Source organism: Meriones unguiculatus, assembly GCF_030254825.1.
Source record: "Meriones unguiculatus strain TT.TT164.6M chromosome 13 unlocalized genomic scaffold, Bangor_MerUng_6.1 Chr13_unordered_Scaffold_40, whole genome shotgun sequence".
Classification (NCBI taxonomy): Eukaryota; Metazoa; Chordata; class Mammalia; order Rodentia; family Muridae; genus Meriones; species Meriones unguiculatus.
Window position 1 is genome coordinate 2,526,281 of NW_026843649.1, and position 12,509 is coordinate 2,538,789.

At 37.0% G+C, this 12,509-nt stretch overlaps 1 protein-coding gene and 1 pseudogene across 1 annotated transcript in view; one reads left to right on the top strand and one right to left on the bottom strand.

The window, feature by feature from the left end:
- Positions 1 to 11,433, bottom strand: part of LOC132651119 (zinc finger protein 431-like) — a gene marked incomplete at its 5' end in the record, with an annotated part of 217,798 nt that extends 206,365 nt beyond the window's left edge. The window contains 3 exons of the mRNA XM_060376409.1: positions 8,444 to 9,696; positions 11,061 to 11,110; positions 11,319 to 11,433. Coding sequence (XP_060232392.1) covers positions 8,444 to 9,696; positions 11,061 to 11,110; positions 11,319 to 11,433 — 1,418 coding nt within the window. The remainder of the gene's footprint in view (positions 1 to 8,443; positions 9,697 to 11,060; positions 11,111 to 11,318) is intronic.
- A 249-nt stretch (positions 11,434 to 11,682) lies between these two features.
- Positions 11,683 to 12,106, top strand: LOC132651168 (single-stranded DNA-binding protein, mitochondrial-like; annotated as a pseudogene).
- Positions 12,107 to 12,509: the final 403 nt, after the last annotated feature.

The following is a 12,509-nucleotide window of genomic DNA, read 5'->3' on the forward strand; positions in this document are numbered from 1 at the left end:
TTTCCCTTTAAAAACCTTGTTGCCCTAGACCACCCTGCCATACTCCTCCTCTTCACCAAGGAGGTTGTTGTGACCCAGACTCGAGCTTGTATTAAATAAACCCTCATATGTTTTCAGTGGAGTCCATTCCTGGTGACCTTTTGGGGTCTCATGAACTGAGAATAACATTTGCGGGGCTCATCAGGATCCCCAAGATTCCACGACCCTGACCTAGATGGTCTTATTGCGGCTCGTAAGTATCTAAGTGTGCATGTGTGTGATTACTTTCTGTCCTCTATTCTAAAAAATCCTCAGGTGTTCATATTGGTGATGGCAGCAGGATGTGATCAGAGGAAGACTTCGGGGTAATCACAGCTGCCAAAGTCAGGGGATTACCCCTGGATTCGTTGTTTTTGTTGTTGTTGTTTGTTTGTTTGTTTTCTTTTTCTTTTCTTTTTTCTTTTTTCTTTTTTTTGGTGGGCACTTGGGTAGAGTCCTGAGGTTGGGAGGTGATTCAGAATCACACACTGCTCTGGAGCTTTTGTGGCAGGGAAACCAGAGCAGTGATCTAAAGTTCCATGGATCTGAGCTTACCTTATGATCTGGCTACATGGCCACTCAGTCTGCACCTGTCCTATTTTAGTCCTTGTGTTTAGAAACTTCTTTGGCACAGATGTGCCTTTCCCAGAGGAAGAACCTGTTTCTGCTTTTGCCTTTCCAACCATGAACAAAAAACAAACACTTGGTTCTGGTTTTGTTTTCAGTAGTGTAGCAGCAAGTATGCATGCATTTGTCTGTCTATTTTGTTCCTTGTGTTTATGAATGTTTGTTTGTATTGGAGTATGGGACTGTGATGATGCTATGAGACAGACTTGCTGTAATCCCTCCTTGTTCCTTTCAGCCCCTCCACCCTCATGCTGTTCACCTTCCCAACATCCTGCTGTGGCAGAATCAGGTATTCTGGCAGCCAGAGGGAGAGAATGCAAGGGTGGGTCTGGGAATGAAATTGTCAGGACTGCTCCTGCCCAGCTAGGAGCTATGATTGTTGAGTGCATTTTCATCATGGTGGGGGCAGCAGCAGCAATGCCCCATGGCAGGAGTGGGCTGAGGGAATTGAGATTTCAGATCAACTGGTCTGGTATAATAACAGGCTGCCATTTCAGGCTAGTATAATTGTATGTAGCTCAATTTGGGGGAAGGCCACCTTCTAATGGAACAGGGAAGAGAGCCATTTAAAATGGTCCACTACCCCTTTGGGTTTTCTTTCCTCTCCCTTTCTTTTTGTATACATTGTATTGGTACATTATTTTCTTGTCTTCTTTTATGGGTTTGTTTGTTTGTTTATGATGGTCTCAGTAGGCAGGTGACCAAACAGCTATGCACTATGGTGACTTTGCTTGCCCCATGCTCCTAGCACTATAAGCTGGGAAGCCTTTGGTCTTTGGTAGGAGAATGCCTCGGGGTGGGACAGATAGAGGACACCCAAGAGCAGGGTGGGCTGTGAGAGCTTTCCCAGACTGATAGGGCAATTACAGCTGGATGGAGTAAGAGAAGTTTTCTCAGTTTAAATGTATATATTGCCACTTCATATTTTTGACTGAACTTAAATGGTTAATATGCTCTGTATGTCTTGTTTATAGCTTAACAGTTATTGAATATGTCTAAAGATTAAATTCAAACTCTTGTTTAGAACATATATGTGTGCATATGTGTTTATTAGATCTACAGAAGCACAGATGTTTTTAAATAACAACCATGTGGCTTTTCATGCATTGTGATGTGACTCCACCATTTTGAAATTGCCACGTGGGGTAGAACAAAGGAAAAGAGTGGTTACAGAACCTCTTAGTCAAAATGAATTTTGTTTATCCCGTTTCCTTTTAGACTAAGAAAACAAGACTCATTCTAAATTGGTATTGAATTTAGAGATTGGATTGTTCACACTGGTAAAATTTGGTTTTAAAATTTGATTCTGACTTTCAAAACTATGGTTATGCTTTGTGGTTTTACTCATAAAAAGAGTAATTTATTTTCATATAGCAAAAACAAGTTTTGGAGAATGTTTAAATGTTTAAGACTATGACACATTTTAAAGTTTATCAGGCATTTAAAATAATGACCTTGGGCTATCTAACAAAGAGCATAGAACAGTTTCTTGACCCTTTGGGAAGGTCAAGAGAACTTGGTATTTATTTTATTCATTTTACCAAATGAAACTAAGCCATATTGTTTGAAGCAATTAAGAAAAGTGCAGTTTTTACAGTGTATCATCTCAAGATGGTAAAAAACCCATGGCTTAGTAAAGAAATGTTGAGAGGATTTTGATGAAGGTTTTTATGTTGTCTGAAAAGCAATAGAGAAGGCAAGAGACTGTGACAATAAAGAAAAGAAAGGGAAGGAAAGGAAAGGGAAAGAAAAGAAAAGAAAAGAAAGGAAAGGAAAAGAAGAGAAAAGAAAAGAAAAAAAAGAAAGGAATAGCTTGTCCAAAGTAACCGGAAGTTATATAGAATTTTATGGAAGATCAGAGTATGTATAGAAAGCCAGAGGACATATGAACTGTATTTGCTTTGGTTTTGCGTTCCCGCAAATATGATTTGAGAAAGAACTGTAAAATATGTTGTTTTTCACTTAAAAGGCTGGAGATTATTCGATGCAAAATGTCTGCTTATGCTCTTTAACAGGAGAATAAAACTGCAGCTCCATGTTACCATAGGGTTATACAGGGTTGTATTCAGGTAATTGTTAACCATTATATACCTACCACCAGCTCCTGAGTGAATGGATTAATGACGTTTCTTTCTGGCTGACAGGTTTGGTATGGCCAGAATAGTTAAAGTACTGTTCTTTTATGCAGTTGGTTCTAAAACGTATTTGATTACAATTTTAGAAATTTTAGTTATGGGGAACTGTAAATGCTCCACAGTGCTATACTGTAGGCTGTAGTAACACCATCAGTGACACCTAATGGCTGTTTTGCATTGGCGGCCACAGTATGCAGCAACACATGGCTAGCCACCATGTTGGTTCATGGATAAAGAAGGTGGAGCCATGGTTTTACCACTATCTTTGTTGAAGGCTGCCAGCTGTATTCAGTTCCAAAAGTGCTAAGTGCAACTTTTTTCTTTAAACTTTTTGCTGTTCAATTTTTTAAATTAAGTTTTTATTTTTTATACTAATTAGAGCTTATTCACTTTGTATCCCAGCTGTAGCCCCCTCTTTCCTCCCCTCCCAATTCCACCTACTCCTCCTCATCTCCTCCTATGCCCCTCTCCAAGTCCAGAGATAAGGGAGGTCCTCTTCCCCTTTCATCTGACCCTAGCTTATCTGATCTCATCCAAACTGACTTCATTGTCCTCCTCTGTGGCCTGGCAAGGCTGAAGGTGTTTATCAGCTGAAGGTGTTCTCTGGATGAATTTTTGGTGTCATTCATGTAGACTATCATATCTTCTGCAAATAGTGATACTTTGATTTCTTCCATTCCAAATTGTATCCCCTTGATCTCCTTTAGTTGTCTTATTGCTCTAGCGAAGACTTCCAGTACTTGGGCAGCCTTGCCTTGTCCCTGATTTCAGTGGGATTGATGTAAGTTTTTTTTTTCCATTTAGTTTGATGTTAGCTATAGACTTGCTGTGTATTTTCTTCACTATGTTTAGCTATGTGCCTTGTATATCTGATCTCTCCAAGACTTTAAACATGAATGGATGTTGGATTTTGTCAAATGTCTAAGGAGATGATCATGTGGTTTTTCTCCTTCAGTTTGTTTAAATGATGGATTTCCATTTACTGAACCACCCCTGCATGCATGAGATGAAGCCTACTTACTTGGTCATGGTGGATGATATCTTTTATATATTCTTGAATTAGGTTTGCCAATATTTTATTGAATATTTTTCCACCAATTCTCATAAGAGCAATATGTCTGAATTTCTCTTTTTTGGTTGGGTCTTTGTGTAGTTTAGGTTTCAAGGTGACTGTGGCTATCTAGAATGAATTTGGTAATGTTCCTTCTGTTTCTATTTTGTGGAATAATTTAAGTTGAATTGGAGTTAGCACTTCTTTGAAGGTCTGGTAGAATTCTGTGCTGAAACCATGTGGCCTGGGCATTTTTTTTGGAAGAGAGACTTGTGGTGACTGCTTCTATTTCCTTGGGGGATATAGGACTATTCAGTCTTTCTGCCTGATCTTGATTTAATTTTGGTAGATGGAATCTATCAAGAAAATTGTCCATTTCATTTAGATTTTCAAATTTTGTGGCATGTAGGCTTTTGTACTATGACCTAATGATTGTTTGGATTTCCTCAGTGTCTCTTGTTATGCCCCCATTTTGATTTCTGATTTTGCTGATTTGGATAGTTTCTATTAGCCTTTTAGTTAGATTTACTAAGGGTTTGTCTATATTGTTGATTTTGTCAAAGAACCAGCTTTTGGTCACATTGATTCTTTGAATTGTTTTCTTTGTTTCTAATTCATTGATTTCAGCTCTGAGTTTGAATATTTCCAATCATCTTCTCTTCTTGTGTGTGTCTACTTCTTTTTATACTAGGGATTTTAGGTTTGCCATTAAATTGCTTGTCTAGAACTTCTTTTTGAAGAAACTTAGTGCTATGAACTTTCCTCTTAGGAGCACTTTCATCATTTCCCATAACTTTTGGTATGTTGTGCCTTCATTTTCATTGAATTTTAGGAAGTCTCCAATTTCTTTTTTTGTTTCTTTCCTGAGAAAGCTGTCACTGAGTAGAGAGTTGTTTAGTTACCATATGTATGTATGCTTTTGTAGTTTCTGTTGTTGTTGAGGTCAAGTTTTAGGCTATGGTGGTCTGAAAGGATACAAGAAATTATTTTTATTTTCTTGCATTTGTTGAGACTTGCTTTGTGTCTGACTATGTGGTCAATTTTTGAGAAATTTCCATGAGGTACTGAAAATAAGGCATACTCCATTGTGTTTGGTTGAAAAGTTCTGTAGACATTAGGTCTATTTGCTTCAGTAAATTTGCTCTGTAAGTGTCATTTCTCCCTATTTAGCTTTTGTCTAGATGATCTGTCCCTTGATGAGAGTGGAGTGTTGAAGTCTCCCACTATTAAGGTGTTGGGATGTGTGATTTAAGATTTAATCATGTTTTTATTTACAAAAGCAGGTGCTCTTGTATTTGGGGCATAGATGTTCAGGACTGTGATGTCCTCCTGGTGGAATTTTCCTTTGATGAGAATGAATTGTCCCTCCTTATCTTTTTAATTTCTTTTTTAAGATTTATTTATTTATTTATTTATTTATTTATTTATTTATTTATTATGTGTACATTATTCTGCCAGCATGTACACCTACACACCAGAAGAGAACACCAGATCTCATTATAGATGGTTGTGAGCCAAAATATGGTTGCTGGGAATTGAACTCAGGACCTTTCGAAGAGCAGTCAGTCAGTTCTTAACCTCTGAGACATCTCTCCAGCACCCCCTCCTTATCTTTTTTGTTTAACTTTGGTTGAAAGTCTATTTTTATCAACAGTTTTGGTCTGTAGTTTTCTTTTGTTGTTGTTTTTTGTGTTTTACTGGATTGCTTATGACAGCAATGCTGGATTTCTAGAAAGAGTTTCAAAGGGTTCCTTCTGTTTCTTTTCCTTTTTTCTTATCTTCTCTTTTCTTGATAGTTTAGGAAGGATTATTGTAGCTCCTTTTAAATGTCTGGAAGAATTATGGTGTGACTTCAACTTAAGCAGACACACCCAAGTGGATTAGATGATTGGAAATATTCAAACTAAGAAATCAATGAATTAGAAACAAAGAAAACAATTCAAACAATCAATGGGAACAAGAGCTGATTCTTTGAGAAAATCAACAAGGTAGACAAACCCTTAGCCAAACTAACTAAAAGCCAGAGAGAAAATACACAAATCAGCAACATAAGAAATGAAAATGGGGGCATAACAACAGACACCAAATGAGGAATATGGGCATCATAATGGCATCAAATAGAGCTATGTTCCACAACAGCACAAAGTCCTCAGTATAAGCAGTTCTTGGGGTTATGCTTCTCCAAGACAAACTCATCATGACTATGCTAACGGGGGAGCCACATTCCACGAGTGCTACAGATGTTTTGCTGTTACTCTTGCATGGCTATCAACAGGACCAGGAAGCCAAAATAGTTTGCCTACATATGGGGAAGGGGGAAATGAGTTTAGCTCAGGCCCTAGGAAGAATTCAGGGTATTGGGTGCACTATGCCAGCCTGGAGGACCATATAACATGGAAGGACTTAGGGATTGCTGGGAGAAAATTAGCAGCTATGTCTGTTTTGATATGTTAAATATGAACCTCTGCCATTTGTTCCAGGTATGAAACCTATGTTTATGGAAATATAAACTTCAGAGAGAGCAGCATGTTCTCCATTAGGCAATGATTAAAAAATGAGCTCACAAGGAAGAAAGTCTCAACAGATACAAGAAAATATTTTTCTTTTCTTTATATCTTTCTAATTTTTTTTCTTTCTTTATATCTTCTTTCTTTTCTTTGATGGAGGGTGGGTACCCAGACTGGACTCGAAGTTTTGCTTATAAGTTTTGTTTTTCTACTTCAATTTTATTTTATTAATCATTGTTATTTTTTCACAATTTATTCATTATATATCCCTATTAAAGGCTACTCCCTCAGCTCCTACTGGTCCCACCCCCCTTCGCTCTTTCCCCCAATCCTTTTTCCTTAGTCCACTGAAAAGAGAAGTTCCCCTCCTCTGCCATCTACCCATACATTATCAGAACACTACTCAGCTATTAAAAACAGGAAAATAAAATTTCTGCTCTTATTTCTCCTCCATAGGCCACTGTGCTCAACTCAGAAGATTTCATACCATGAAGCTTGCCTGCAAGCTTTTAGTGAAATCAACACTAGGTATAACTCATTTCAAAGAGTCCCATCCCAAAGACACTGTTTTATTTACCATCTCATATCCAGAAACACATGAAATTTGAAATGCTATGAAATGTAAAACATTTTATCACAAGCATTTCCGAGAACGTGGTTTTCTTGCTGCCTGGAGGCTGTTTCTCACCAGCCCAGAAAGGAAGGAGGGGCCAGAAGATGAGGTATAAAGCTTGGAAGACCCACAAGCATAACAGTGATCAGAACACTCTGGGAACCACCTCAGAAAGTAAGTTAAACTTTAATTCCAGAAAACAGAGGGTATGTACCCCTTGGGGAGTGACTGGGATGCTCTAAGGATAGGTGTAGATAATTGTTTAAAACTGGGCACTTCAAGGATGCTTGATTTGCATTAAAAAGCACATTCCTATCATGTGAACAAGAACATGGAACCTAATTATCCTATATTTGAAGGGAGGGGAGAGTTATCAGGGATCTGTGTCATAGGCCATGTATCAAACTTGATTGATGGCATCTATGTGTAAAGACACTCTCCAGATGATGTCAGGCAGAGAAAACTCATCCTTGCCATGGTTATACAACTAGGCCAGCAGCAGGGTCATACATAGAAGAGAAAGCCTCCACCCTCACATCTCAAACTTCAGTCTGGGTTGTGATGGTTTTCAATAGAACCCCTGGAACAATAGGTATGTGTACACAAAGAAACTTCTACAGGCTACCACTGTTGTGATACTCTCAGAGAACTTCCTGGCTGGTGTTAATTCACCATTCCCTACATATTCATCCACTGGACTAAAAGTTTCTTGTGTAAACTGAGGCAATTGAAAACACTAAATGTTGAGAATCAGGATTATCAATAAGTCTTCCATAAATACCTTTTTATAGAATACTGTTGCATGTAATTGATATTCACCATTCATTGTATTCTTTTTAAAAATAAGTTTATTTACTTTAAATTCCAATAGTAATCCCCCTCCCTTCTCTGCCCCATGACTACTCTCCGTTCCTATTGCCCCTTATTATATAATACTGTTGCATGTTCCCTTCAGAAAAGGGAGGTCATTTCCATTGAGCTAGTTTTACAGTTCCGTTGCATCTCAGTGAACCAAAGTACACAAAGGCCTTTCCACATCGCTTATACTCACAGAATTCCTCTCCAGTAAGGATACTTTTATGATGATGATGATTCTAGATTTATGCAAGGCCTCACCATTTTAACACATTCGTAAGTTTTTCCTCTATTATGAATCCTTTCATGATGATGAAGATTATACAAATGTGGAATGGTTTCACCATGTTTAAAGCACTCACAGGCTTTCTGTCCATTAGGATTTCTTTCATGAGTGTGAAGATGATTCTGAAGTCCAAAAGTTTTTTCACATTGGTTACAGTCAGACATCTTTCCAGTATGTGTTCTTTTATGTATTAGGAGATGTTATGTGCAAAGGCTTTGCCACATAGTTATATTCATATGGTTTCCCTCCAGAATGTGCTGTTGTCTTAGGAGATGATTGTTACATGCAAAGGCTTTATCACACTAATTACCCTCACAAGGCTTCTCTCCACTGTGTGTCTTTTCCTGTTTTTGGAGAGTACTCTGCTGTGCAAAGGCTTTATCAGATTGGATATATTCATAAGGTTTCTTTCCAGTATGTGTTCTTTTATGTCTTATGAGATCATTTTTTCCTGCAAAGGATTTACCACACTGGTTACATTCATAAGGTTTCTCTTTGCTGTGTGTTCTTTTATGGCTTAAGAGAGTACTGTTTTCTGCAAAGGCTTTACCATATTGGTTACATTCATAAGGTTTCTCTCCAGTGTGTGTTCTTTTATGGCTTAAGAGAGTACTGTTTTGTGCAAAGGCTTTGCCACACTCATTACATTCATAAGGTTTCTCTCCAGAGTGTGTTCTTTTATGGCTCATGAGATGACTGTTTTTTGCAAAGGCTTTACCACACTCATTACATTCATAAGGTTTCTCTCCAGTGTGTGTTCTTTTATGGCTTAAGAGAGTACTGTTTTGTGCAAAGGCTTTACCACACTCATTACATTCATAAGGTTTCTCTCCAGTGTGTGTTCTTTTATGGCTCATGAGATGACTGTTTTTTGCAAAGGCTTTACCACACTCATTACATTCATAAGGTTTCTCTCCAATGTGTGTTCTTTTATGGCTTATGAGATGACTGTTTTGTGCAAAGGCTTTACCACACTGGTTACATTCATAAGGTTTCTCTCCAGTGTGTGTTCTTTTATGGCTTAAGAGAGTACTGTTTTCTGCAAAGGCTTTGCCACACTCATTACATTCATAAGGTTTCTCTCCAGTGTGTGTTCTTTTATGGCTCATGAGATGACTGTTTTTTGCAAAGGCTTTACCACACTCATTACATTCATAAGGTTTCTCTCCAGTGTGTGTTCTTTTATGGCTTATGAGATGACTGTTTTGTGCAAAGGCTTTACCACACTGGTTACATTCATAAGGTTTCTCTCCAGTGTGTGTTCTTTTATGGCTTAAGAGAGTACTGTTTTGCGCAAAGGCTTTGCCACACTCATTACATTCATAAGGTTTCTCTCCAGTGTGTGTTCTTGTATGGCTTAAGAGAGTACTGTTTTGTGCAAAGGCTTTGCCACACTCATTACATTCATAATGTTTCTCTCCAGTATGTGTTCTTTTATGTCGTATGAGCTGACTGCTTTTTGCAAAGGCTTTACCACATTGATTACATTTGTAAGGCTTCTCTCCAGTGTGTGTTCTTTTATGCCATATAAGAACAGTGATATAGGGGAAGGTTTTCCCACATAGAGTGCATTTAAAGGGTTTCTCTCCAGTATGACTGCTTTCATGCCTGCAATGAAAATTGGCACATGTGAAAGATTTACCACCGTCATTTCATTACACTAATAAATATATTTATCTATATGAATTAATTTCATAATTTGGTCTAATGGTAAATAAGAATCAAATTTTAAAGTTTTATCACATTATTTACATTCACGGTATTCCCCTTCATTATGGGTATTTTTGAAGATCCCTGTGATGGTAAGAGAATTTGTTATGTGGATCACTTTTATAGCATCAGTTTTCTATAAGAGGTTTTCTCTATATATGAAGAGTATTTAAGAATTCAGAGTTTTACCACAGCAATCCCATTCATAAATTTTTGTACTGTATGAATGATACTTCATTTACAAAGTGAGCCAGGAAAAGCAGAAGTTCCAAATTCCTAGTATTCATAGGTATTTTCAGCAATATGAGTTTGCTGATAAATTCTCAGTGAAGTTGCAAAACCAATTAACAGTAACCATTTATCACATTCAGAAAATTTACTCACAGTGGGGACTACTACCAAATCAATTGTTCTTGGAGAAAGACAGGGACACTGCTTCTTTCAATATCCCTATGCTCATGTGTCTTAGAATAATTTTGACATATGATATACCAATTTAATTTACAAAAATAATAAAGATTCCCACATTGAATTAACACAGTTTGTTTTTTGTTCATCATAGACATGTCATATAGGGATTAAGGTTTCTCCACAACAATATTCTTGATTCTCATAAACTGTTCCTTTCACTAAACTTTACAAAGTTACTGCACGAAAATGAGTAACACTGGTTCTACTATGAAATTTTTGCTTATTAGAAGGTTTTGGACACATACTGATTACCAATTCAGTATGCATACCTCTTACAATATCTGAGTAGATAGAATGAGACTAAACAGATTGGCAGTTCAAGTCAGTAGCTGTAATGTCCATATGATTCAAATGGTATTTTTGTTACAATATTATTTTATTTTCTTCTATCTTAGGGGAGTGCCTTGTAAACACAAATCAGATACCTGACATTGAAGTACATGGAATTATGAGATTTTAATGATCATCAGTGCACGTAAAGCAGTGCTGTTTATACACTGTTGCTTTTCTTTAAAACTTCCAGGACACAGCCATGTGTGCTGGTACATGCCTTCAATCCCAGCACTTGTGGAGGCAGAAGCAGGCATATCTTGCTTGTTATTTTGAGGTCAGGCTGGTCTAACAAGCAAGTCTAAGAAAGTCACAGATACCCAGAAAAAAATCTATTTCAAAAACAGAAAATAAAAAGCAGCCAATAAACAAACAAAAAACACCAAACATCCAGGACACATTAAAATTTAAGATTCATATCTGTATCAGTGTGCACATAATGTTACCTTTTATTACTTGTAGAACTTTGAAAATGTTCTTCAATATTATGGTCATCCCAATTGTAGCCTAAAATATAGTACGAGAAAATATATATTATTGGAAATAACATGTTATTATTAAGGCAAAACTTAAATCATTATCTTCTGTGACCCTTAGAATCATGCCTGATTTATTTACCACATTCCTCCTCATTCTCAATTGGAATTACAGAAGAGGATCAATAATAAAGAGTTGTCTCCTTATTTTAAAAGTGAAAGAAAAATTGCAGTCTTACCTATAGCAGTGAGGTTTTCACAGGTCTCTAGCATCACATCTTTGTAGAGTTGTTTCTGGGAAGGTTCCAGCAAGGCCCACTCTTCTTGGCTGAATTTCACATGCACATCATTGAAGGTCACTGAATTCTAAAATATGCCATACATTTGTACAACAGAAACAGTGGCAACAATATAATTTATACGTCATTGTCAATATAATCATATAATTCTACTGCTTCTTCCATTTATTTTCTGACACAGAAGTGAGAATGTTATACAGTTGGGTGCTGTGCATGATGTGAAGTAGGGGAGATGAAAAAGTCTAAAGGTTAGATTGAAAAAGAAACAAAAACAAACAAACAAACAAAAAACAAAGCCGTGCTTCAAAAACCTGTATTTCATCAGTTTGTAAGAAATGAATATAAAGTAGCCATTAGTTGGGTACTTGAGCAATCTATGAATCATTTTCAGTTACTTGGGTGAGTAGGTCAGGACCCTGTCATGAGAAAGGTGGAAGGACAAAACACAGTCATGATATTTTATATAGCAACAAATGAGATGTGTTGATCAGGGGACACTGAACAGATGGGTAACATCAGTCAAAAGACAACATGGTACTGAATATTATGTTTTGACCAGGGCTGAGGGATGTGGCATATCAGTATGTGAAGAGGGGGACTCATATATTCGTGGAAGGGAAAGTGGACTACAGTGAATACATGGATAAAAATAATGTGAGTGGCAAGCAACAACAATCATAGCCAATAGCACCATATTTCTGAGTGACCAGACAAAAGAAAAGGAATAGAACACACAATTATTCTTTGATCATTGTTTTGTATATCCTCCTTACTAAATAATGTAGTCTATAGATTAAAAATAAAGATTAAAACTTTCTATTAAAAAAGAAGTATTAATGTTATCACTAAGTCATTTTAGAACAAAACGGAATAACAAGTTTTAACTGTATCATATCTGAACTTTTTGAAGAGGATATAGCTTTGGAATAGACATGGCAATTAATGCGGACAAAGACAAACAGAGAGAAGGGTTTGAAATAGAGAGACAGAGACATAGAGACAGAGACACACAGAGAGAGAAATTAACAGATGATCAATACTAAGTACAGATCAGAGAAATTTATTAACAGTTACTAACTACAAAAAATGGTGGACAAGCTGGGTGTATTCTGTCATGCCTTCAATTCCATC